The sequence below is a fragment of the Centrocercus urophasianus genome, unplaced genomic scaffold (assembly GCF_019232065.1).
Source record: "Centrocercus urophasianus isolate 14NV4802_14NV808 unplaced genomic scaffold, USGS_Curo_1.0 seq_30, whole genome shotgun sequence".
NCBI classification, from domain to species: Eukaryota; Metazoa; Chordata; class Aves; order Galliformes; family Phasianidae; genus Centrocercus; species Centrocercus urophasianus.
In genome coordinates this window covers 9,462,401-9,486,596 of record NW_024884867.1, presented here as the reverse complement: position 1 = coordinate 9,486,596, position 24,196 = coordinate 9,462,401, and the positions used below count along the sequence as shown (strand labels likewise).

General features: G+C 39.6%; 1 protein-coding gene across 3 annotated transcripts in view; it reads right to left on the bottom strand.

Annotated features, from left to right (window-relative positions):
- Positions 1-278: 278 nt before the first annotated feature.
- The window catches only part of ADGRD1 (adhesion G protein-coupled receptor D1), a 125,813-nt gene continuing 101,895 nt past the window's right edge, over positions 279-24,196 (bottom strand). For all 3 annotated transcript variants that reach the window (XM_042829287.1, XM_042829285.1, XM_042829286.1), the window contains 4 exons: positions 7,214-7,340; positions 6,093-6,134; positions 4,273-4,365; positions 279-3,613 (listed from right to left, as the gene is read on the bottom strand). In XM_042829287.1, the coding sequence (XP_042685221.1) occupies positions 3,518-3,613; positions 4,273-4,365; positions 6,093-6,134; positions 7,214-7,340 (358 nt within the window). In that variant the 3' untranslated portion in view covers positions 279-3,517. The remainder of the gene's footprint in view (positions 3,614-4,272; positions 4,366-6,092; positions 6,135-7,213; positions 7,341-24,196) is intronic.

Here is a 24,196-nt window from a genome sequence, read left to right as displayed (position 1 = left end):
GCTTCAGAAATCTTCCTTAAAGGGGAGAGTACGCCTGAGCTTGGTGTATCACATAGGTATCACCTGTAATGCAGAAATACCACCTGTGTGTCATAGCTGTGTGTAGAACATGTGATTCACATCGTAGGACTTTCAGATGAGTTGAGATCCGCTTGTTTGAGCGTAACATTAGCACTCAGGGATTTTTATGCTGTTTATAATCCATGTCAAAAGAATAAATTTGAACAAATACAAAATTATTTTAGGAAATTAAGATTTCTTATTTATCTGAGAAAAAAAAAAAAACAACACAACAAAACTAAATTGTTTTCCTACTTACTGGCAAAGTCATTCCTACTACATTACATATTTTAAAACTCACATCTCATTCAATTAAGATTTCATACCATTGACAAAATGATGCTGTCCTGAAAAAAAATATTGCAGAAGCCACAGTATACATGCCCATAAATAAACTGCAAGATTTCCAGGCTTCAAAGACTGAGGACAGAAAGAGATTGTTTAAAGATTCGTATGTACATTTCGCATTCAGTACATTTGCTGCATTCACTAACAACAAATACATTGAATCAAACAAAAAGAACAGATTTAGATGGCTACGGAAAACAGTTTTTGTGTTTTTTTTCATCAGTCTATCAAACACGTAAGAAACCCCAGCCCCAAACGAACATAAATACCGTGTTCTAACTCCTAACCTCATGTGACATAGACAAGATATGCTGCTTCATCACAAGTCATGTTCAAACATTAAAGCATGGGACACAGGTTATCCTCAGTGGATCTCAGTAGATGTGGGATAGTAATGCTCCCTTAATATCTGCCACATCTGTAGCACATTTTGTGGTACAAAACCAAGAACACCTGCGTGTTCTTTTTGATAAACAGATCTAAAATCTGGTACATACCTGGGTGAAACCCAGATTTAGCTCCTTGTATCACTGTCATTTGGTGTTGCCATTTGTATCTCATGTGTTGTTTTCAGTTGGATCTTGGGCAGCGACATGGGTGGCCAATATACAGCCAGCACGGGAGGAAATGCATTCAATGAAAACTGCGTAGAAAGAATAAGTCTTCAAAAATAAGATTTCAAAAAAAAAAAAAAAAAAAGCTTTGATATGTCCTTCTTATGTTACACTACAATGAATGGAGTTATGAAGGAGGGTTTAAATCGATACCCATGATCACAGTGTTAAAACAAACAGACAAAAAAACAACACACATGCTCCAGTATCAAAAAATATGCTTAAATAGGTTGTCTGCACACAAAATAGACACTTTGAACTCTGCTATCACAGTACAGTTACAGTCTTCTCCATACATTCTGAGGGTTCCTCCTACTGTATCTTTTGGGGCAAACCAAATAAACGAACAGAAGAATGTAACATTCTCAGACCAAGAAGAGTCAGTATGTTTGTACAGCTGAAAGACAGTCCAACTTGTAAAAAAACTAAGAAAAAGCTATACACAAATGCTGAAAGCCATTTAGACATTTAGCTTTTACTGACCCTCTTTAGCTGTCAGCAACTTGGGTTTATTTACCAACTGGCAACACAAGATTAGAAGCCTATAATTTTATGCACGTGTGGATATGCAGTGTGTCACATTCTGCTCTGAAATTCAGCACAGGTCTGCAGAAACCAAGACAATTTCTGTAGACTTTAAACTTGTAGGCACAGACAGACATGGGTGACTGTGGGCTTTCAGTTTGGTGACCATACCAAGCCTTGGTAAGGATGGAGAGGAAGCAGAGGGGATGGAAAAGCTTGAAGAGAACTGAAATAGTTCATTTTCTCTTAGTGCAGGCAGGAAGCATGGAGAAAACTTGTTTTGGATCAATAACAAATGAAATGTGCCAATGCTTTCTAAAATTTCAACTTCACTGCTTTTGGATTAAAGTTTTCACTAAATTCAGTCCTAACTGATGAATGCTTCCTGTTCCTAAAGTTCAATTGGTTTATTTTTTTTTTTCCACAACTTTACTGAGCAATAAACAATTTCTGCCCTGCAAATCACAGTGCAGATATCTTTTCTCTTTGAAATCACGGGCAGATATCTTGCTAGATTCACTGGGACCAGATGTCCTCCTTTTGCAGTGGTTTGGAAGCCCGTTGTCTTACAGAGACATCGGGACAAGGAGACCTGGCACAGCCACTCTGTGTTGGAGTCGCATCATCACTGAAAACTACTTTTCAGATTCTGGCTGCTGAGTAAATCCTAGACCAGTATTACATGTGTTTAGGGACTCTGACCACCTCTGGGGCTTATAGCCATATATATAGCTTATAACTGTACCCCAGCTGGAAGGTTGCATCATTGGCACAGAATTGCAGCCCATTGCAGCCCATGTGCTCCAAAGGTCACTTTGGTGGACATACAGAACACTAGTCTAAAGGAAAAATGCATTGTTTTTTCCCCTTTAAGACACTTCATAGCAGTACTAAAGCAGAAGTTATTAGGTGTTGAGCAGAGTTTAAAACCACAGAACACTCAGTGGAGATCTGTTTAAAAGTTGCCTGTAGGTAACAATATACAGACTTATTTGCTGTCTTCACAGTATACCATTGTGTAACATTTTTGTGGTTGCAGTTCAGTGTCCCAATCTGACAGGTAAAAGGAGAAGCATAAGTCACAGCGCCAGGCTTTGATTTCCAAAAGGTACAATTAATGCATTTGCAAAACGCATTTGATGGACAGTTGTTGATTGCATCCAAAGCTTCAGACAAAGCAATACAGATACTTTGTATTGCAGTGTGTCAGCAGACACGAATCAGCGACAGGCGGTGGTGGACTGCTATAGGACAACCGTAGCCTTTTCTGCCTTCTATAGATACGTTGTAAACAGCAATAGCTAAAATACTAATAGGTTCGTGTATAGAAGTGTTACACGTTGCATGTGCTGTTTATGTGTGTAGGGACATAGGTGCTGCTCAGCTTTGCTAATTCCACACCCACATCTGGGAGCAGAGTAGCCTGGATTTGCTTCTCCCTCAAATCTCGGTGTCTTTGTAGCATTTAAATTAACCACCACACTGTATTTTGAATAAGCTTCGCTTCAATAACTGGATTCTGTAAGGTAATAAGTGTAAACAAAGTGTGCACAGCAAGACCAGAAGAGCCCCATTACAATGTCACAATGGGAAACATTTCATTTTAGAGCTTAAAAATCCATCTTTCCCAAGGTATGCTGACTTTCCTCTGTTCTGGGATGTGGAAAGATTCAGATGGCAGTAAACCCTTCTTGCACGCCTAGCGTTTTCATCGATGCTGACAAAACCATCCAGTGTATATTTGTGCTATTTACTTTGACCAATAACGCTAATAGGCAAGTGGTAGAATGTGGTAGACAAACAGAATAGGGCTATTTAGTCAAGAAAACAATATGGCAATTTCCAATCTAATAGTCAGTGATTAAACAAGCAGTTTTCTACTGGTATTGACAGTGAGAAAATACTGGTGGACATTGTGTCAGAGGTCCTGAATGTATGGCTTGATTTTCACTGAGAAGCTGGCACTGCTGTCAGACTGCTGATAAATCAATGCGGTTGGCTGAATTGGTGCTTTTGTCCCAGGTGTTCAGCTTTGTGGGGGTTGTGCCCGGCCTGTTCCCGCTCATCTAGAAAAAACAGCATTGAAAGTAGATTTATTTATTTTGCTATAGCACTCTTGTCTGATGAAATAAAAGCTTGAAAGGATCTGTTTACATTACAACGTTGTCACAGAATCTTGAAAGCATATTCCATAAAGGGTTTTTAAGTTATTGCCAGAATCTAAGGTGATTGGCAGTGATCACTTAATAATACCTGTCATTTCAGAAGTCTGGCTCTTTATAAAAACAAATATATTTAGCCTCAAGGCAATCTAAGCAAAGCTGGAAAAGCATACGCATGCATTGATTTATTTAAGAGTTTGTTTCTCAGACTTAAAAGTAAAAGTGCCCTATCAAAAAGGCATAGTCATAAGACAGATACATTGCCAAAATGCTGCTCGACTACATAATGTGGAGTTCATTGCAAGTGATGCAGATGGTCTCATTGAACCATACTCCAGTTGGTAATGCCTGCTTACGTTCATCTGATGGTTTACCAGGAAGTAGAATTGTGTCCTTGGCTTTCAAAATACGTACTGGAGCTGCAACATAATACTTGCTGATTCCACCTCTCTTCACTGTGCGTTAAGTTAGGTATCCACACACCCTTTAGTGCCCTGTTCTTTCACCAGAATGTGATGTAGAACCCTTGCACGTACAGTAGAACAAAAAGGACAAATACTCACAATGTCGGAATTGAAGGGTTTTACATTGATGTTGCGAGTTGAGCTACTGGTGAGGGACCACACCTTGGTTTTGTGCTTAAAAGCAGCTCTGACCTTTGGGAGGAAAAAGTGGTACAAGACAGAAGACTTATTTTGGAAAAAGTTGTGTGTATTTTCTCAAGTGCTGCCTACAAATACATCCCCATTAACCTTCCCTCACATTAATGTCACTAACAACTACATTATGTACTAAAAACAGCAGTCTGCTCCTACATTTTTGTTTATACTTCAGTTATTTATTTTTCAAGTACTCACAGATTAAATACAAAACATTTTATAACCTCATTATGTCTCATTTCTCTGGCAGTATTTTCATGCTATCTGGGTTATCCCAGCCTCCTAGATGTCCAAGCTATTACTATTCATCTTCTTTGAAAGAAAAAATGCTTTGTATTTGCAGTCCTTGTATGAAGGAGCACCTTTGGGCAGGCTCTCCCCGGTGATCTTGCAGCCCTAATGGTAGTCAGACACCTTGAAGATATAGGCCGGCTGCCTGCCTGCCCTTCTCTGTGCTGCCTGTGCATTTCTTGTCCTTGAGCACAGGGAACAGAGCTTTGTCTTTCACCCAGCTGCATGGAAATATCTGCAGGTTTTGCTTTACAGTGTCTGAGTTTTACTTCTGCGGTAAGAAGGAAAGCATTCTCACAGTTCAGCTGAAGTATTTTAGAGATGCATAGCATACAGCAAAGCCAATAGGACCTGCTCTCCAAAAGTGCTTGTTCACATTACCTGTACGTGAAAAATTTTTTGAGTATTCAAACCCTGAAACGTTACTGAATTTCATTTCTCATGGCCATGATTCAAACATTATATTTGATATAAGAAGTGATGCTTAACAGAAGGAAGAAGGCTTTTAAGTGTGGGGCAAAATAGTATTTTAAAAGTATTTTATCTCCTTACCTTTAGCCTGCCTGCTTAACTTTAGTTGATTCCAATAAAGATAAAGAATTCTACAGTCAGTCTTGTCTCTATGAACTGACTGTAGAAAAAATCACGTCAGTGCTCTAAGACTGAACATGTTGGTCAATATTAATCAGCTATAATTGCTTACTGAAACATCTCCTTGGAAGAGCTGGAGTGCTTTTGATGCATGGGAAGTAAACAAGCTACAGGGCAGAGCTATTCCATAACGTCCAGATGGAGTAACTGTGGAAGAATCAAAGCTGTGGAAGTATTCCCTAGGAGGTGCTTTTTGTAAGAAATTTTCATTATCAGTAATGCATATTGCTGAGGATTTTCTTTGTCTGCCGGTGGAAGAGAGGATGCAGTGAGCTGTGGGCCAAGCAGGGATGTCTCTGCCCTCAGCCCTGCCTTGGCTTTGTCCCAGCTGCTTTGAGACAGCCTTTGTGTGAAAAGATGCCTCTTGGTCCATTGTGAAAACCTCAGCTCCAAGCCAAGATAAATACCTGGAATATGTTCTACACTGTTTAGCTTCCCATTAAGAACTGCATGAGCAGTCTCCTAAAGTATGTTTTGCTGAGATTAATGCTTATTTTCCCTTCTGGAACTGTAGATGTAACAAAGCCAGAGGCCCCCAAGCAGGGATTGCCAGAGTGAGTCCTGCTGCCACCAATGTGATCCCATCCCTCAGAGTACAGCCTGTGCCCTGCTCAGCCCCTGCAGCCCCCAGGAATGTGTCATTTCTTTAATCTTAAGATGCCTTCACCTATCCCTCGGAAACCTTTCTGTGTTAAGTAAAATAAATGCCGAACATGGGTCAAAATGCTGCAAATCAGTAACAGCAGTCATACCAAATTTGCTAACGCCATTTTGTAACGTACCTCTGAATTCAGAAGACAGTGAAACAGGAACATGAAAAACCCCTGAAAACAGAGAAAAGGGTCAAGGGTAAAGAATGGCTGTGAAGAACGACGTACTGTAAGTATTTCTCACAGCACTGTGTAACCATAAACACTGAAAACTGGGATAAATTTTGTCCAATGTTAAACTGGAGAAAAATGCAACATTAGGTTCCTGTGCAGCTTGCCTAGATCCGTTCATGTCAAACGCTGCCTCCTAAACTTTGGGGTTCTGCAGGAAAACATCTAGTAGAAAATAAGCCAGCATTCTTGTGGTGAGCTACATGAGAACAATTTGACTGTGCCTGAAAATGCAGAGGCTGAGGGAAATACTTCAGAGAATTTCCCCAATGTTCTTTTATAGAGTTTGTTTTCTTTTTGATGAAAATTTAGTCTTTTCTAATCAGTCTTTCAAGAGCACTGTGTTGCCATCTTTCCGTGACCATAGCAGTGCAGTATTTGTTCCTGAGGTAGCAAAGGATTTATAAAAGTTAACATTTTCTTTTCCTTTGTAATCATTATTTGGGAAAGAACTCACCTATAGATTTATACCTCTACTGGAAGCTGTGTTTAAAGCTAGGCAACGCTTGCATTCTTTCCCAAGCAGAACTCTTTTTCCAGATCAGTGTCTTAAGAAGTCACGTGCTGCTTTCTGCAGCTGCTTTCATGCAGATACAGATTCCTTTTTCTCCTTATGCTGCACTGTTCCCAGCAACTTCTGTTTGTTTTCAATTCTTGGTAACGAAGCCTCAAACTGACGCAGAAATTTTGTTCTAATAAATTTACAAGAAGAATCTTGCCTTGGCCTTTAAGAATCCTGCACGTGATACCTAGTGCTAGAGGAGTTATCTGTTTCTGTAGCTCACTCTCTAATTTATTTAGCGATTGCTACTGGAAGCACTAAGGAATGAGATGAAAGTTCTCTTCATACAGAGATTAAACAATTGCCAGCACTGTGTGGTCAGCACAGCAACACTTAAAAGACACAGGAAGGAATAGAGAAAAATCCAATAAATGAAAGCATGTGAAAACATTACTAATGATCCATTTCTTGCTTCTCAACAGCAGTTCAGTAGCCACAGCGTTTCCAAGAAGGTACTTACTTGTAGTGAATTGAAAACAGCAAACATATACTGAAATATTAGGGTGTGGGCATTGACCGCCAGAATCCCAAAGATCCATGAGCTTCCCAGGATTGGTAAGAGAACTGCAACAGCTTTAGCTGTAAGTCTGAAAGAGAAAATAGTGAAGGAAAACATGATGAGATAGGTAAAATTTCAGGCCACACACCAGGGAATTTATCAATTATTTCTTGGTAGAAGGCAGTGTGTCCGTAACTGTCTTTGCCATAACATTCCTTCAGTGGGCTGGTCTCTTAGTTACTCACTGCTCATCTATAAGAATGGGGATAACAGAAGCTTGATATCACATGGGATAAATACAGATTGAGAGAGTCAGTGACTGAGGGTGCCAGGGAAGGGATGGAGAGATTCTCCTATAACTACTGTAGTTGTACCTCCAGTTTTCAGTAATGTATCGTCGCTTCAGTGAGGAACAGTAAGTGTAAGGGTCAAATGCAGAGGGCCAAAACTGAGAACAAGGGCAGTATCACGTGGAAAAGAATAAAACCACTCTGTAGTATATCCAAAGTACATTTGCTTACTAGCAAGACAACTTGGTATTGCTCTTCTGGAAAGTGACTTGGGATTTTTAATCACCACAAATGGAATGAAACACTATCTACCTCTGCCAAATGCAAATCCTTTAACACCGCAGTATTATTCTGCTTCCTCTCTGCTTTGTCAGAGTTGATTCAGAGAAATATATGCCAAATTCTGAAATAACTTGTGTTTCTTGGAGGTGTCTCCTGATACATGTTCACTCTGCTTAGCTCGGAGTATTTGGCAGATTTTCAGTAAAAGATGGTGTGACAGCTGAAAATGTAATAGCACTGAGAAAATGAGAGGGATTTTTAGTTTCGCCTTAATGAGCTGTGCCTGGGATGTTCATTATGGTGGAAGATTAAAAGATGTTGAAGAAACTGTAGTATTCCAGAGAACTGTATGATCACAGAAAGCTTTCTGCAGCAGCTGAATTCTGAGGATCAAATTCTATATAATTTGGTTCTTGCATTTGTTTTCTGCTTTCACATAAATGTTGCAAATATATCTCTCTAAAACAGAATACTACTCACCAACTTCCAAGAAGGTCAGGCTCAACTAATGAAATCTAGTTCACTAAATTAGTGCTTATCCTACACAAGTGTCTTCTCCTTATGAAGCCTTCAGAGCATCACCTTGGTGCTAATGAATTGCACTAAAGCATTACACTCTGTAATACTGACTGCAGGAGTACTGCAGTGATATCCCGATAGAATGTTCCTAGTGTATTCACAGAAAAAGGAGAAGACAGTGGTGTTATGCTATGGAGTCCTTGCTAGAGGACCTTACAGAAGTCCAATACATCCAATACATTCACAGAAGATGGTTCTGCTGTGAATTGTTAAATGGTTCAGGATTGTTCAATAGTTCAGGTGCAGCTGCTGGTGCAGAAAGTCCCTCATCTTTTGTATACAAAAAGAAGGGAGTGTGTATTCAGAGAAGAATCACTTTGCTTGTCTTTTATAGTAGGAATCTGTGGTTGGTGGTCCATCCACTTTAATGCAACAGTCGTACTGTTCTCAGTTTCCATCTGCTTTTAGATTAAGACAGTAAACACCTTGGTTACTGTTTGCATCAACTGAGCCAGTAAAGGCAGGTATGAGATTGAGCAGGGCCAAGTGACTCACAACAGAGTTGTTATTATCTCTCCCTTTTTCCCAGTGAATGCCATACACCTCATTCACAGCACTGAGCAGCCCAAAAGCATTTGTGATGTCTGTCCACTCTGCAAGCTCTCACAGTTCCTTATGGATCCCACAGGGCAAAACATGTTTGCTGTCAAAACACTACTAAGTAGACAGCCTGGTGCTATTCTGCCTGTCAAGGATGAACAGATGTGCAAAGAACCTTTGTACACCCAGGCATCACATTTTCAGTGACAGCTATCAAAGGACAAACTCTTCCTCTGCAGCAACTGAGTACAATGTTGGTGGCACAAAACAGAAAGCACAGGGAAGGAAACAGTCCCTGCTTGCAAGGCAGATAGATCTAATCTCTGTTTACCACAGTGCGTGTGAGCAGGTACTTAGCTCCAGTTGTAGCCCATAGGATCTAAGCACATTCTTACACTTAAATATGTGTTTAAAGTATTTTGTGAATTTAGTCTATGGTACAATTAGAGATAAAGGTGAAGGAGCAGTAAAGGGAGTACAGGAATGGAGAATCTAAAAGACTGTCCAAACTCACATACGCTCAGTTTCTCAGAAATTGGCAGATTTTTATTTATCAGGAAACCTACACAGAATAGAAAGTTGTTTCAGAGAGATTAATGTTGTATATGTGCCATTTAGCTCCTCATACAAGCTAAAGTAGGGGTTTGGGATAAAAGTGCACAGAACTGCATAACAAGCAATCACTTGTAACAAACATAAGACAAATGAGATTGTTTCAATTCAATGAAGAAATCTTTTAATTAAATGTTTAGATCCAAGACATCTTGTTCATTTCAATGACCTGAGCACACACTTCATTATATCCTTTATTAAAATCTGTGCTGAATTACTGCATAGGCTTCAGTTTTATAGGGAAATCTGGGACAGGGAAGAATCAGAAATCTATTTTTTCCCTGTATTGATAAGTATCTCAATGTCCTTGGCCATGACTGTTTCTGCACAATTTAATTTAATTCTGCAGAGTCTGTTTAGCCAGAACAATGAAAAAAATACAATAAAGCCTGAATTCTCTTATTTAATTACAATATGCATTTTAAAAGATACCATCTTAAAGCAACTAAGTGATAGAAGCTTGTTTTCATGAATCAAGGATGCTTTCTTTTTCTCTGTTAAGATTTAAATTCATCACCTCAGCTGCAACAGAAGGCACATGCTCAACCAAGGAGCTGCCAGCAGACCAACTTTTGCCATAAATGCTGTGCAGAAAGATCTGTGTAATCCTACACAGCCCTCGAGTCCTCAGGAAAATGCATCTTCCCAGAACTCAGAGCAGACAGAAGGGGGAGAATGCATGAGCACACAGAGGATGGGGGAGCTTCCTTCAGGCTCTGTGATGGTGTAGCAGTCCCCTGTAACCCAGCAGGTGATCAGTATGCCCAGCACAGCTACATTTGTAAAAAGCTCTTCATTACAGATCACCTTTTTTCCTCTTTCATTCTCACACTCTCCATTTTTATAAAACTTGCAATTTAGAATATGATTTTCCCTAGCTGCTTTATTACTAGAAAGAAGTTTTCATTATCTCTTTTTTAGTTTTAGCATTACCAGCTTCATTCATTGTGGTCTGGGATACAAGAGTTAGGTTCTCAATGTCAGTGTTCTTAAAACCAATCCTACTGTTTGGATTTTCAAGAATTTTTAACATCACAAATGCCTTGAATATTTAAACAACAACAACAAAAAAAAACACAAAAACCCACAAATATTGATTAAACTCCACTCACTTTTAAGCACAGAGTTCAGCAGAAACACACAGCTAAAATGAAAACAAAATGCAGATATATGGGATTTTTCTTTCATATGTGTGCATGTTTCGTGACTATTCACTTAGAAATGCAGCAGAGGGTAAAATTCATTTTAGGCCATCTAACAGTTACTTCTGCCTGCACATCAAGATCTCTCTAAGCCTGTTTTTATTCTCTTAACTGTTTACCTGCTCTGAATTTCTGTGTACGCGTCGTTAGTTCAAGGTATTTGTGAGCTTTACTCACCAAGCAAAGGAGTCAGCTCTGTTCTTCCCAGTCTTTCATTTTCTTCCACCTACCCCTGCCCTCCCCATCCTTATTTCATTTTGTCTTTGAACTTCAAAAAAATAAAATATTAACTGTAAAATGCTGTGTCAGAATACCACTAAGGCAGCAAGGTTAAAAATCACCAAAAAAAGCCTAAGAAATACAAAAGCTAATGTTCGAGTAGGAACATTCATTCCATCATACTGCACGTACGTTTTTCCTTTTATTCCCATTTTTCTCTGCTACATGAATATTTTAGATAGATTAGCTTCAGTACGCTAAGATATAGAGCACAATCTAATACATGTTGTGTTTGGAGAAGGAATACAGCATGGCTTCAACTGTGCAACATTCAGAACAAATTTTACTCCCGTCATTCATCATTTGAGTTTTCTGCCATCTGAGAAGTTGGTGATGTGAAGAACCAAGGCAGTGGGGCAGAGGCAGGTGTTACTCTGCAGGTACTGTACCCTGGTTCAAACAGGGCTGCATAAACCTTGCTGAAATCTTTCTTTGTCCTTGTGCCCTAAATGCGTTGGAAAGCAGAATGGCCTTTTCTCTAAACCTCTCCTGCATGCTCTTCTCATGCCTTGGCTTTTGAAATTAAGAGCAATGCAGCAGCTTGTTTTTCGCACCTACTTTTTAAAGTTTGGATATTGTTACTCTTCTGCACTCCGATGGTATAATGTTCTATGAGTTTGTTGTGTCTCTGCATCTGTGTACACTCAGCACTGGGATTAATCAATTAAGAACAAAGCAAAACTAGCACAAAAGATTTATTTTATCCTAATGTTATTTCTTTTAGAGTGTTTTTATGTGTGCGCCTGTTATTGCTTCATAATACAGAAAACTTCTGTGAAACACAAAAGAAACTGAAGTCTGATTAAATTTTCATATTCGATGTATATGGAATAGCCCTTGAGATATCCTGTCTGTCAATTCATGCGACTGCTAGGGTGGTTTCTCACTCTGATGCTGTACTATCAGTGTCTGCAGCTGGACTCAGCAAGAGCTATTCTGGTGTCATTTGATTTCCTTACAATTTCCATGGCTGTTTATTGCAAAACGGAAGCATCTCCAAACTGGCACAGCACAGTACCATCCCGTCTGCAGTCCTGACCTGTGCACTAATCAGTTCTTAGATGAAAAGGAAGTCTGCTGAGTTGGATAATTATTGTAGCTGCACGGAAGTGCTGGTGCAGGTTTCAGCATCTCTGAGACGTATTTTATTCACCTACATCACATAAAGTCGTGGCACTATTAGTAAAGTTTCTGCCAATGTTTTTCCAAGAGCAGAGGTGGACCTCATAGTTTTATTGTGTTTGCAATTGGTTTGGAACAGCTCTGCTCAATTGAGATTGCTCCCTTCCTCTTATTTAATCTCTGCCCTTTCCAGCTATTGCCCTGAGCACACTGTCGATATCTTATACCAATGCAGAATGACTACACTGACAGCTACAAGAAAGAAATTTCACTGCTTGCAGAAGGAAAATTTTATTGCTTCTGTGAAGGGGACCCCTAATTCACAAATCAATTTTATTGGCTGTATATGAAGAACTAATCCTTTTAAGACTCTGATATCCACTTTTCAGTGACGATGCCTGCTGAAGTAAGAATTAAATTCAGATCCATAAACAACGTTATATAATAGTGGAGGAAGCACTGTCATAAAAGAAAAAAACGTTCACAACAATTCATCAAAATTGTTACCCTGACAAATAGGCCTTTTAACTGTAATTTCCCTCTTGTTCTTAAACTCTTTGCTAGCCACTGTCAGCAGTATCCTTTATATAAAAAATAAATGACTCCTCTAGCCTATAACTAACATTTCAGACTAATGCTGGAAAAGGTTGAATTCAGCCTCAGTTTCCCATTTGCTACAGCTAGCCAAAAAGACACGGCAAGTGAAAAGCGTTGTAGAAAAGATCTAAGCTGTAACAGCAACTGTGAGTGAGAAGGGGAGGGAGCTCCTCCTTTCCTGTTACACTCAATATACAACACACAGACATCTCACCACTGACCCTCACAAGAAGACAGTTGCTACCAAAGCAGTGGGGCTTCTTATAAGTCTTCCCAAAAGGTGAAACTACCTCAGCATCCTATACATCTGGTAAATTAGAAAAGTTCCTCCTTTTGAGTCATCTGCCTGTGACCCTGGATTACAAGATTTAAGGCAGTCTTGTTCCCACTGCTCGCTCAGCAGCAGCTTTTGTGGATGGAGCCCTGGTTCTCTCCTATGCTCTGTTCTGCAGTCTTCTCAGACACTCATTTTGCTCTTCTTAATAGAGGTACTAGTTTGTTAGGAGGAGTTGTCTTTGTCCTTTGGTACTTGAGCCCTCTCCTTCAAACAGATCAAGAGTTAAGCTCTTGTGTTCTGCAGGATGCACCCCATTCCCTGGCTAGGTTAGTAGATACAGCATTGGCTCAGAAAATACTGGGATTAGGCTCAGATCACTCTTCTGACTGTGGCACAGCAGCTCACTTTGTTCCCCAGATCATTTTGACTCCCTGCTCGCTGCTCATTCTCTCCTATTGAACCTGCTCTACTTATACTGAATAATTAAATATTCACTGGGTCAGAGAGATTAGTGAGGCACCCACTTGAGAGAGAAGTCCTACCTAGTCTTTGCTTTATTAATATTTCCTAGCTTATATTAAATATTCAGTGGAGCAGGAACTGAAATTCAGTTCTCCCTTCAAAGCCTCATGAAGTCTAACAAAGCTACAGGCATGGCCTGAAGTGGAGGTGCTTCAGGAACTTCAGTGCTGAGAAGGCAGTCCCAGGGGATGGCAGCATTGACTTTTGGCTTCAGCACTAAACTAGGGATTTAGGAATCCATGCCTTGCTAAGGCCTCTCACAGATCAAATCCTAGGATCATGTCCTGATTCTAAAATTACAGAAGAAAAATAACACTTGCCAAAGAAAGTAACAAGCACTTAACTTAAACATGTCCTTCTCTTCAATTCAAGCCATTAAAATAATATAGGGAATTAAAATATAATATCCTTGCAAGCTGGATTTTCAGGAGTGAAGATTTGCCCAGGAGAACTGTGTTTGCAGAGGGATTTTTCCAGTTTACCTAGAATACACATTCTCCAATGTTTTTGACAGTAATGCCCTCATTGCACTGCTGCTGAGGCAGCATTCCCTGTATCTTGGTCCCCAAATCCAATGTTAAAGCTAATTTCCACTGAATTTTGCCATTGAGTCATCAAAGAAAATGATAACAAGTTAGTCTCAAAGCAGAAGAGTGTTCCACATCCAGCTGAGGAGTATTTATAATTTGTTTTGGAAGAGGAGATGAAAATGCTACCTGCACTGTGAGGCTTTGCGCCGCAGGATACCCAGCAGTACATGCATTGATTCCCAGGAGAGAACCAAAAGCTTCTCTGTTCCTGCTGAAGTCAGTGTTGTCTTTTAAAGGTGACTGGGAGCTTTACTAGTTAACAGTCTTGCTGCTTTAATCAAAACTCTGTATTTGTGTCCATGTGTCCTGCCCTTCCTGCTGTTTGTACTGAAGCATCCCTTGAACCTCAGGAAGAGCCTCAGTGTAACTGAGGACATATTTTCTCCTTTATCCCATAATAACCTCTAATATAGCAAGCAGCATAACAATTTCTGGTTAGTTGATGTGCAGAGTACCATCACATACTAGCAACTATACAATTCTGCTGCATACAATTATTTATATTGGCCATCAATGGCCTTTTTTGCTTTTTCTTCCCCAAACTAAGTAGAGTAAGGGGTTATTTATTGCAGCTATACATTAATTACGATTTTTTTTTTTTTTTTAAATAATAAAAATATGTCTGCTGAAAAAAGCTTTTTGGGGGATTCCAATCCTTTGCGACAGGAGAAAAATTTCCCAGTATATGGTATTGATGATCATGGCCAGAAGACAAAATAATCAAATTCTCAGAAACCTCTCAGCAGAAGATGAAAGCAATCTAACAGAAAAAGGAAAAGAGCAAGCCGTGACCCTTACCAAAGTATAGATTTGTTAATGTCTCAAACACAAACTGTTCATTTCCATAGTTCTTGCAGTGTTTGATTCTTCCTTAAAAGCTGAGTCTGGAATTATTTCAAAGGAAGCAAATGGAAACAAAAAAAAAACCAAGAAAATTTTACACAATTTCACTTTAGGAGTTCCTTAATAGCATCACGAAAGCACAGTGACAGGGGAGTCTGGATGGATTAATTTGTTGTTTTAAAAAGAAAGCAATTTGTAATGTTGTAATGTGTTGGGTCGTGCCATCAGTAAAGGTAGGTATGTCTCCAGAAGTGGAACACACCTCTTAATTTCAGAGTTTCCCTATACAGACCAAGCACTCAAGAAAAGAGCAGCATTTTTTCTCATAGCCAGAAAGGAAAAATTATGCAGGAGGATTTGTTTATATCCACACACTGCTAGCAACAAGCTAGTCCTGGGCTGAAAAAGGTCATGAAATTATTTCTGTTGGTAGAACAGATGAGCAGAAGGTATCAAATCTTTTCAAATCAAATTGACAAAATATAACCATCAAGTTATTTGTAGGAGCAACATATTAATAGGATAATCTTAACCTTGGCTGCTGCCGAGGCTCTGCATATGTGGAAACAGATGTTCCTTCAAACTCTCCCCTTCTAATGTGGACCTGGTGCCTAGCTCGACTTTGGACTCAGCCCAGGAGAAGGAATTTGTTACAACAGCTTATTCCCAGAAAACTCATTACCTGTCTCTTCCAAGGACAAGGCAATGGAAATGTCCCAAAGGGCTCGATCCTGCCTGTGGGTGCCAGATGGACTGGGCTATGTGTCATCCACTTCTTTTCTCCAACATTTGCACCTAATTATTTCTTCCACTACAGCCTCCATTGTCTTAGCCATTTTCAAAGCTCCCAGCGCAGGACTTCTTCCATCTCAGGACAGCTTTCTGTATAGCCTATCCCTAGGGATCTGCTCAGCAGGAGGAATTGCATTGGCCTGGTGCTCACTATTTTTAATTGGCTAAATCTCCACAAGTCATCTTGAAACAATATACTGAAATTAGTCTTACTGTGCTATTTACAGCCCTCTGAATCTTTTTTATGTTTCTTATGTCATGCGGCGCAAATATTTGTTTTCTCAATGATAAAACAAGATGACGGACCAAGAGTTAATAAAGAGGGATTGTCAAACTAGAAGTTATGAAAAGAACCTCGTAATGTTCGCCTTCCCTCATATAGCGGAGATTTGATGGTAGAATTCATATAACTTGAATTCTGATGTGAAAGGGCACAGCTTGTTCTGAAGGCACATGCAGAGAAAAAGAAAGGGGGTGTCAAAAATGTAGATCTGCTCAGAGAGCAAGAAAATACAGGCAGACAGATCTTTTGAAGGTATCTGTGCAAAATAAAGGAAAAAGAAATGGGAACAGTAGGGCAGCATGGTGTCTATTTTGGCTTGCTCTCCCATGGAGATAATGCAAATGGAGCCCTTTTTTCCTAAAGAGTTCAAGAGTTGTCTAAAGGATTAGATGTTAGCATGGAACCAGCTTGATTTAATTGATGATATTGTTACTGAAATGCGGAGTTTATAGAACGGTTCTTTTTAAGAAAAAGATCTGTAACACTGCAGACAGTGATGCAATCCCACTGCAGATTTTTTTTCGTTGTGTCCCTCACTATCAAACCAGGAACAACACACAGTAAAAACATACAGTTCCCTGCACAGTACCCTCCACAGAGTACTGGCAAGCCCTGAGCTGCAGCATCATATTTGGATTTGGATGTCATTCTTCAAGGAAAATGTGGTCATTCTAGAAGCAAGGAACAAGAAGGATCATTGAGTTAGCAAGCATGGTCTGCTGAAAACTTCCTAATAAGGGTCTGAGGCTTTCAAAAGACAAGTTTGCTTCAGCAGGGAGAGAAAGAAACTGTTGCCCACATCCACTAGAGGAAGACAGTTTGTCATTTCTTAAACTGCCCTTGTAGAAATGTCAAGCTTTTCAGGAGAATCCAATAGGAAAAAAATTCTGAACCAGCTACACCCTGAAGAGACTCAAATTTCTGTCACTGGAGGCTTTTAACAGATAGTGCTTTACACTGTATTCAAAATGATGAGAAGCAATTACACAGCCAGTTACCACGTTTCAGCTGACAAGTGGCAACAAGCCCCACGGCTTGGTAGTTTTTGTACCTGGGAATGCCCAGAAAAAGCAGCTTCATGGACACAGAGTTTATTGGAAATGTGTGGATTGAGTAAATATTTCTGGCTCTTAGTTTGGAGTCAATGAGGCTTAATTTAGGATGACAGAATAACAGTCACATCAACCAATACACAAACCTTCTGTGGAATAACAACATTCATCCCCCTGAAGATCTGAACTCTGAAAATGATCTCTTGACCTAAGCAGTCTCAGTGACCCTTAATTATGCACTGATATCAACAGAAAGATCATTCTTCTATTTCCATGGTAACGGTACCAGCGAACAGCAAAGCTATCAAGGTCAGGCGTATAAACTGAGAAAGAAAAGTAATTTTCTGTAATGGTTCATGCGAGCCTTAACTGCAGCACTGCCAAATAAATAGCCATATACTTGCTTGATCGCCTGTCTCAAATGTACGTAAGGGGGGAAAAAAGAATTGCCAGATTACAACTGCAATCACACTGCCTTGCTGCCTGGTTTCTAAAACTGCTTGCTGGTGACTGTTGCTTCAGAGGATAACACAAACTGCAGAAAAGCATTTAGCTGTGCAGTGCTGTAATGTGAGGAACTCATTTTCTTATTAAGCTGGTTTTAAAGAAATGAGGCAACATACGGTTTTTATTGTGTTTATCAAAGTTAATGTCATAGCTGACGCTGTATTACTTACAAAAAGCCCAGCAAGAGGTCATAAAAATTCCTCCAAAATATTTTCCAGCTTGTTGAAATAAAAATGTTTTACTTACGGGTTTGATTCCCACCTTCTCTAAAGGCCTACCTGCAAATGGAAAAACCAGAACAACCTACGTACTTTCCTACTAACCTTTCCAAAACGCCTGTAACACACCTATGGGTACTGGCACTTCATTACGTAAATGAAGACGGTATCTAAAAGCTTGAAAGGACTTCTCATTCTAAAACAGGGCATTTTCTTTGTTGCAATTACCCATATTTTTCATTTATTTTCTTTATTTTGTGAACGCAATGTCGGGAAAATATGTAAATCACCCTTAGCTAAGAGCTGTGTCACTCCGGGCAGTGATTTACATGGCTGCTCAGAGCCCTGCAAAAGGTGCACGTTTAAATTAGCGTTTACTTTATGCGATGGTGTAACTATAATATTTGTCTTATTATTCTGCATAAAGCTGACAAAGAATTCTAGGATTATAAATTAGGCCAAGGACATAAAAGCAGCGGCAGTTCAAGCAAGCTCTTGCAGTTATTGCTGTTCACAGTGAGTTGTACCATTTCATGATGAATGACCAGCATTTAACTGTTACTCTGGTACCGGGCATAAAGCTATGACTAATACACCACCCTCCTCCTGCTGAGACATTTATGGCTTAAATCAGGTATTAAAAGATTGAAATCTAAAAGAAATTAAGGCATTTTTAAAACAAAAGAATGTGCACTCCAAAGCACTTTTTCACCATAGATCTCCTGAAGTTGACATTTTCTGCTGTTTTAAGTCTAACAAGCACTGGGCTGAAATCTGTAGCAGTACAAAGAATAGTTAAACCCCACTGAAGTCATCTTAGGCTCATGATGTCTCTTCAGGGACGTGAAAACTACAAAGCAGAACACTGGAAAAAAAGACAGAAAGAGGAGGAGAGTGAAGGAAAGAGAGAGACTGAGAGGCAGCAGACAGTAAGTGAATTGTCGCTGAGGTTACACAGCAAGTCCCCAGCAGGCCCTGGCATGCAAGGCAATGCCCCACAAACCATGCTGTTTGTAAATGGGACACTGGGGAAAAAAACAACAAAACTCTTCTCTCAGAAATGAGCAGTTCTTCAGGTAGGCTCCTGGAGCAAGCTTAGAGACATCAGTGTTACGTTCACATGAAGCAGTTAGTGTTGGGCGCTTACGAAATCCCAATCTTATAAAGAAAAACCTATTGCTATCTCCAGGGCTCAGACATTAGGGACACGAGCAGTGAGAATTTTAGCTAAGCTGTCATAGCTCATCTGATTGTTTATCACAGTTAACGTTGTGTCTTTACTACCCCTCCTAATAAAGAAGAAATTAGAACATGGAGTTCAGAGTTCCTTTGAAGCCCATAATCAACAGGCCCTGCTCAGTCTTGAGCAGTAAATCCTATTTAAGGAGAAAAGACAGAAGAAAACCAGCTCCCATAAAGGATGATCTTGGCTCAGAAGAAGGCAAGCAAGAAAAAATAAGCTGTGAAAGGACTCACAGTGTCATCTTGTCCAGTTCAGCCACAAGGCAGAGTCATTTGTCACTCCTGGCATCAGGATTAGCTATGACAGACATTTGTGCAACCACTTTTGGGAGCTGTTCAAAGACAAACTCAGCAGTTCTTCAGGTGATCAGCTCCATTGCTTTGATACTCCCCTTCCACTATTGGAAGTTTGAAGATACTTGATTTTTTTCATCAGTTTAGGATTCTTTCTATTTGTCCCTTTGTCTGTGCCCTTGAAGAAGTGCCTCCTTCCTACAGCAGTGTTTTACATACTTGCAAACTGTTATCACTCCTCCTGAAATGTGCCTGAGCCATCATACGGCCTGGAGCCTTTCTTCAGTGCTTCAGTTCTCAACATCTGTACTAAAGAAAGCACTGCCATTACTGTCATTACGGTTACTAGAAGATTAGCACTTCCCATTAATACTCTTATTGCCAGCATTTAAACCCATGTATTTTTAGTCTAAAATGCTGAGTCTAATAAGAAGATACCCAAACTTCATTTGTATTTGTCATATTCAATGAGCCAAAAATTTAATTTTGTTGAAGACACTATCATTGGCAGTAGCATGTCAGCTCACTAATTGTCATTGCTTAATACATCCCTTTTAATTATTTCCTTTATTGCCAGTCACTCTCCTCCTTCCAAGAGTTTCCGTGAGGTACATCGCTCATCCTGTTTGAAGCCATGTACAATGAACATGATTTCTTACAGTTAGAAATTGTTAAGAAAGAACTGCTGAGGGCAGATTCAACTTGCCAGACTGTTCTTTCTAACTGATGGCTCTCCCTCAGCAGACAGAAAAAGCCCATTTCTCTTTTGACAGAGCAGAGAGAAGCAGAGCTCCGTGTCTCTGAGGGATGCAGCTGCTATGTGTCAGCAAGGCATAGAAAGGATTTTCTAGTGCTATGGGTCTTGAATCCCCATGGACTTTTAGAAGAGTTTGACAAGATTGTGACTTGCTTCTCATCCTTGAAGGGAGAGGAGAGAAAAAGAAATTCTCTAATGGTATTGCAAAGGGGTAGAATTTAGTTATGTAGAAAGGTTATGGTATCTTCTTTGTTAGGAGAGCTCTCATGAGAGCTACAGGTTATGTGTCGTGATTGACAAGTGCATTCTCCAAAAATGAACAGCTGGAAATAATCCTTAGAAAGAGAAGTCTTTGCACTGCAAATGACATGAAACAGACATTGAGTTGCAAGAGAAAAGTGCAACTAATACACAGTTCCTTGCAGAACAAAGCCTCACATTAAAAGCAGCTCTGACTTGGAAGAGCGTTACCTGAGACAAAAGACAGGCAGTATTTCTACAAACAATGTAAAATAGTGATGTGGAGTTGTGGCATGGCATGGATCACTGATTAAAAGGGTGAGCAATTTGCCACAGCACATTCAGTGTGCTGCGGAACATAATAGATGGCTTCACAAAGTGCTTCGGAATGGTCAATTACATGTTTAACTCTACAGATGTCTGCAGCATCATGAGCTGCTGGCAGGCAGCCCTCATGTGTTTGGATCTGTCAAAGGGAAAATTCTTCTGTACGGCTTATTTTCCCCCAGATAACCAAAGGAAGGAATAGACTTGCAGTAAACCTATGTACCCTGTTTTCAGGTACAACCAAGGTGGTTTTATGCTACCTTTGAAAATGCAGAATGAGCTGACCCAACAGCTTGACTTGCTTACCCTGTTGAACTTTTCTTGAAGCCCTGTCTTGCTACTGCCATTCATTCCAATATTCAGTCATTAATTTAACTGAACAGAAAAAGCATAACCCCTTCCCTCAGTAGAGAACTAAGAGACTGTTTCCTATTTTACTGAATGAGGATCAAGTTTTGAGGGATGAAGGAAAAGAGCAAAGTGATCAAAAAATGGAGTAAAAAGCAAGGAAATATTTCTAATCATGTTGTAATTGCTTTCTCTGTGAATGATTACGGTAGCAATAACGTCAAGTTCACTGGCTTCTGAGCTATACACGTTATAGAGAAGTTATATCAACTTTTGCCACTCTTTGGGCCATTTCAGACCAAGGAATGAAATATATATATATAATAAGAGCTGGACTTGACAGTCGATTGAAGAAGAAGTTAATGGAATTCCCTCTCTTCTAGTCAGTACAGTGCAAAAGTGAAGTAGCTGTGGAAGCACAGAGATGTAGTTAAGAATGATATCTTTATTTCTAGATTAAAACTACTTTTATTTCTAGATTAAAACTACTTTGCGTTCTTCCTCTACTACAATCCCTATTTAACTAACTGCAGATCTAAGGTCAATGAAAATTGCATTATAACCTCTGTAATCCAGGAGACAGGTACCTCCAATAATCAAACATCCTACCTGTGACAGACTTAATCAGGGAAGAGTTCTCTTGGAGTATATTACATTTTATTACAAACGTGCACATTTCTGAAGCACTGTCACATTACACAACTTTTCTCACTGTGACAGAGAAGTAAATTCCCAAGTAAACACAGCACCGACTGAGGCTTCAAAGGGGTAGAGCAGGAATTGAAAGAAAACAAAACTGTTCTATTCCTAGCCAGAGTAAATGTATGCACTCAGAGGAATCAAGATTTTATATGCAGCAGGAGTAAGTTAAAAAATCTAAGTGTTCAAATGGTCCATAACTGAAGAAAGTAATCATTTGCTTCTTCAAGCACGTGAGCAATTGCATTAAACTAATCTGATTTAATTGCATTTAGTTCAGAGAGAGACTACTTATACGCTTAAACACAAACATATAATTAATTATTTCCCGAAATGAAAGACCAGTCAAGAAGAATGGATAATGCAAACAAATGTGCACGTGCATTTCAATTTTTCAAAGTATTTGATTCAGTATTCTATATAGCAAAACATTCAAATCAACCTTGTGGGAAATCTGTTCCCTGGCTGCAAAACATTCTCATAATGCAACATCCAAATTAGTTATGCACAGCATTATTTTACTGAGAGTCAACAGCCCATCATCTGGCAAAAAGCTCAGAAACAAGCCTACGCATCTAAGTGAAAAAGCTCAGGCAAGTTTGTGTTCAGCATGTTTCAGAAAGCATACACAAAGCATAATCCTCACTGAATTCAAGTAAGAAATAGGAACTTGTAATAATTCCTTGCTCACCTTTCATCACCAAACTGCTTTTGCAGTATTAGTTTCAGGTGATAAATCAGGGACCACTCACACATACATACACTAATTATACAGTGACCAAATATCTCCTGCCAGACTGTCACAGGAGTCTGTTATGCATTAACTAGCATCTCTGATCATACACTGTTTAATTAATTGAATTAATTTTTCCTTAGATTATTGTGTTGTTTTTTTGTTTTTTTTAATTATGTATCACGGACTTCACTCCTGAATGCTTTATCAATTTATATGATGTTGGAGGTATTATTATTTTCTTTTAAAAAATAACAAATAGAAACATGTCCACATCTGCCTGTATCTCCAAAAATGGGAAAATGGTCAGCAAAATTCTGTCTGACATCTTCATTATGACAAGCAACATCAGAACCTGAAAAGGTCAATCAGCCCATAATGTACAGCACTTTATTCTGGGTGGAATGTGAATTAGGAGGATTATGAATTAATTAATTTTTATGTAGAAATGAAGAAATGTTGTTAACGCTTTCCTTGTCTGCTTTGGCTTTTAAACATGAAGTTTGATGGAAGCTGCCTTCAGAGCTGAGCAGTGGCTCATCCTGATGCAAATTCTGTGGTCATATTTGAATCAGCATTTAAGAGGACCTGTTGCCACACAGAAAATCAGGAACAATTACTCTAAATAATTACATCAGCTTATTGATGTCTGTTGCCAAGAGAAACAAGTCCTTGTTCATAATATCCAATCGTGTTGCCAAGTAACTTAATCTTTAGGGAAACTAAATACACTGCAGCACTAACACTTCTCTTACAATAAATGTCTTCTCTAATTGATATCATCGTGGCTCATAACTCCATCTTTGTTCTGACAGTTTCCTAAAGTAACCTCTGCTCAGTCATGGCCTGACGACCTCGAGGTGTGAGTTATGACACTGGGCTTGTTGATGCTCAGGGAGTATCTGTGTTGGAGCCAGGCAACCTGGGCTTCCTTCAGATTCACTGAGGAGAAAGCAGAACCTTTGAGGCACACGTGTCAAGCAGACGAGGACTGCGGGGCAGAAACACACATTTGTCCAGTGATCAGGGAGTGCACGTGAGCAGAGGTTTCTGCTTTGAGGTGCTCTCCCACCTGGGCTGCCAGCTAAAGTGGAAGCCAGAGCTCTTCAATGTGATAGAACTCTTCCTTCAGCCAGAAAGCCTGGAGAGAGACAAGCCTGATGATGGGCCAGCTCTGTAAACATGCAGGCTGAGGTTTTCAAACTTGAATGCCTGCAACTGCTGTTTGTTTGAACTCAGCAGCAGCTGTAAGGGTGAGGTCTGTTAGGTGCTTACAGCAGATGTAAATATTGGCCTGAGTTACCAAGGAGAGACAGCCAGCACCTCTCTTAACACTCCTATCACAGCACTTTAGATGCTCCTTAGCCAGTTTTGCAACGCCTTTCGGTTCATTACCACTTGTAACCTTAAAGCCCCCACTGTATCATCTAAATTGTTGCAGACAGAAACTTAATGTTTCTTGTTGCGCTTTCCATATAAATTTCATTCTAGCTTGAAAAAGATGCATTGAAATCTCTCTATCCCTTTCAAGTTTATTGGATTGAGCAGTTCTCATTTTCTTTATTTTGTCTTCTGCTTTACAAAACAGTGAATGCAGCCCCAAAAACCCCCTTCCTCCCTATGAAACACTTTGCTACAGCAAAGAACTAAGACACCGTGACAAAGTACATTCCTGTCTCACCAAAATCATGTTATGCCATATTAATTTAGATGTTTC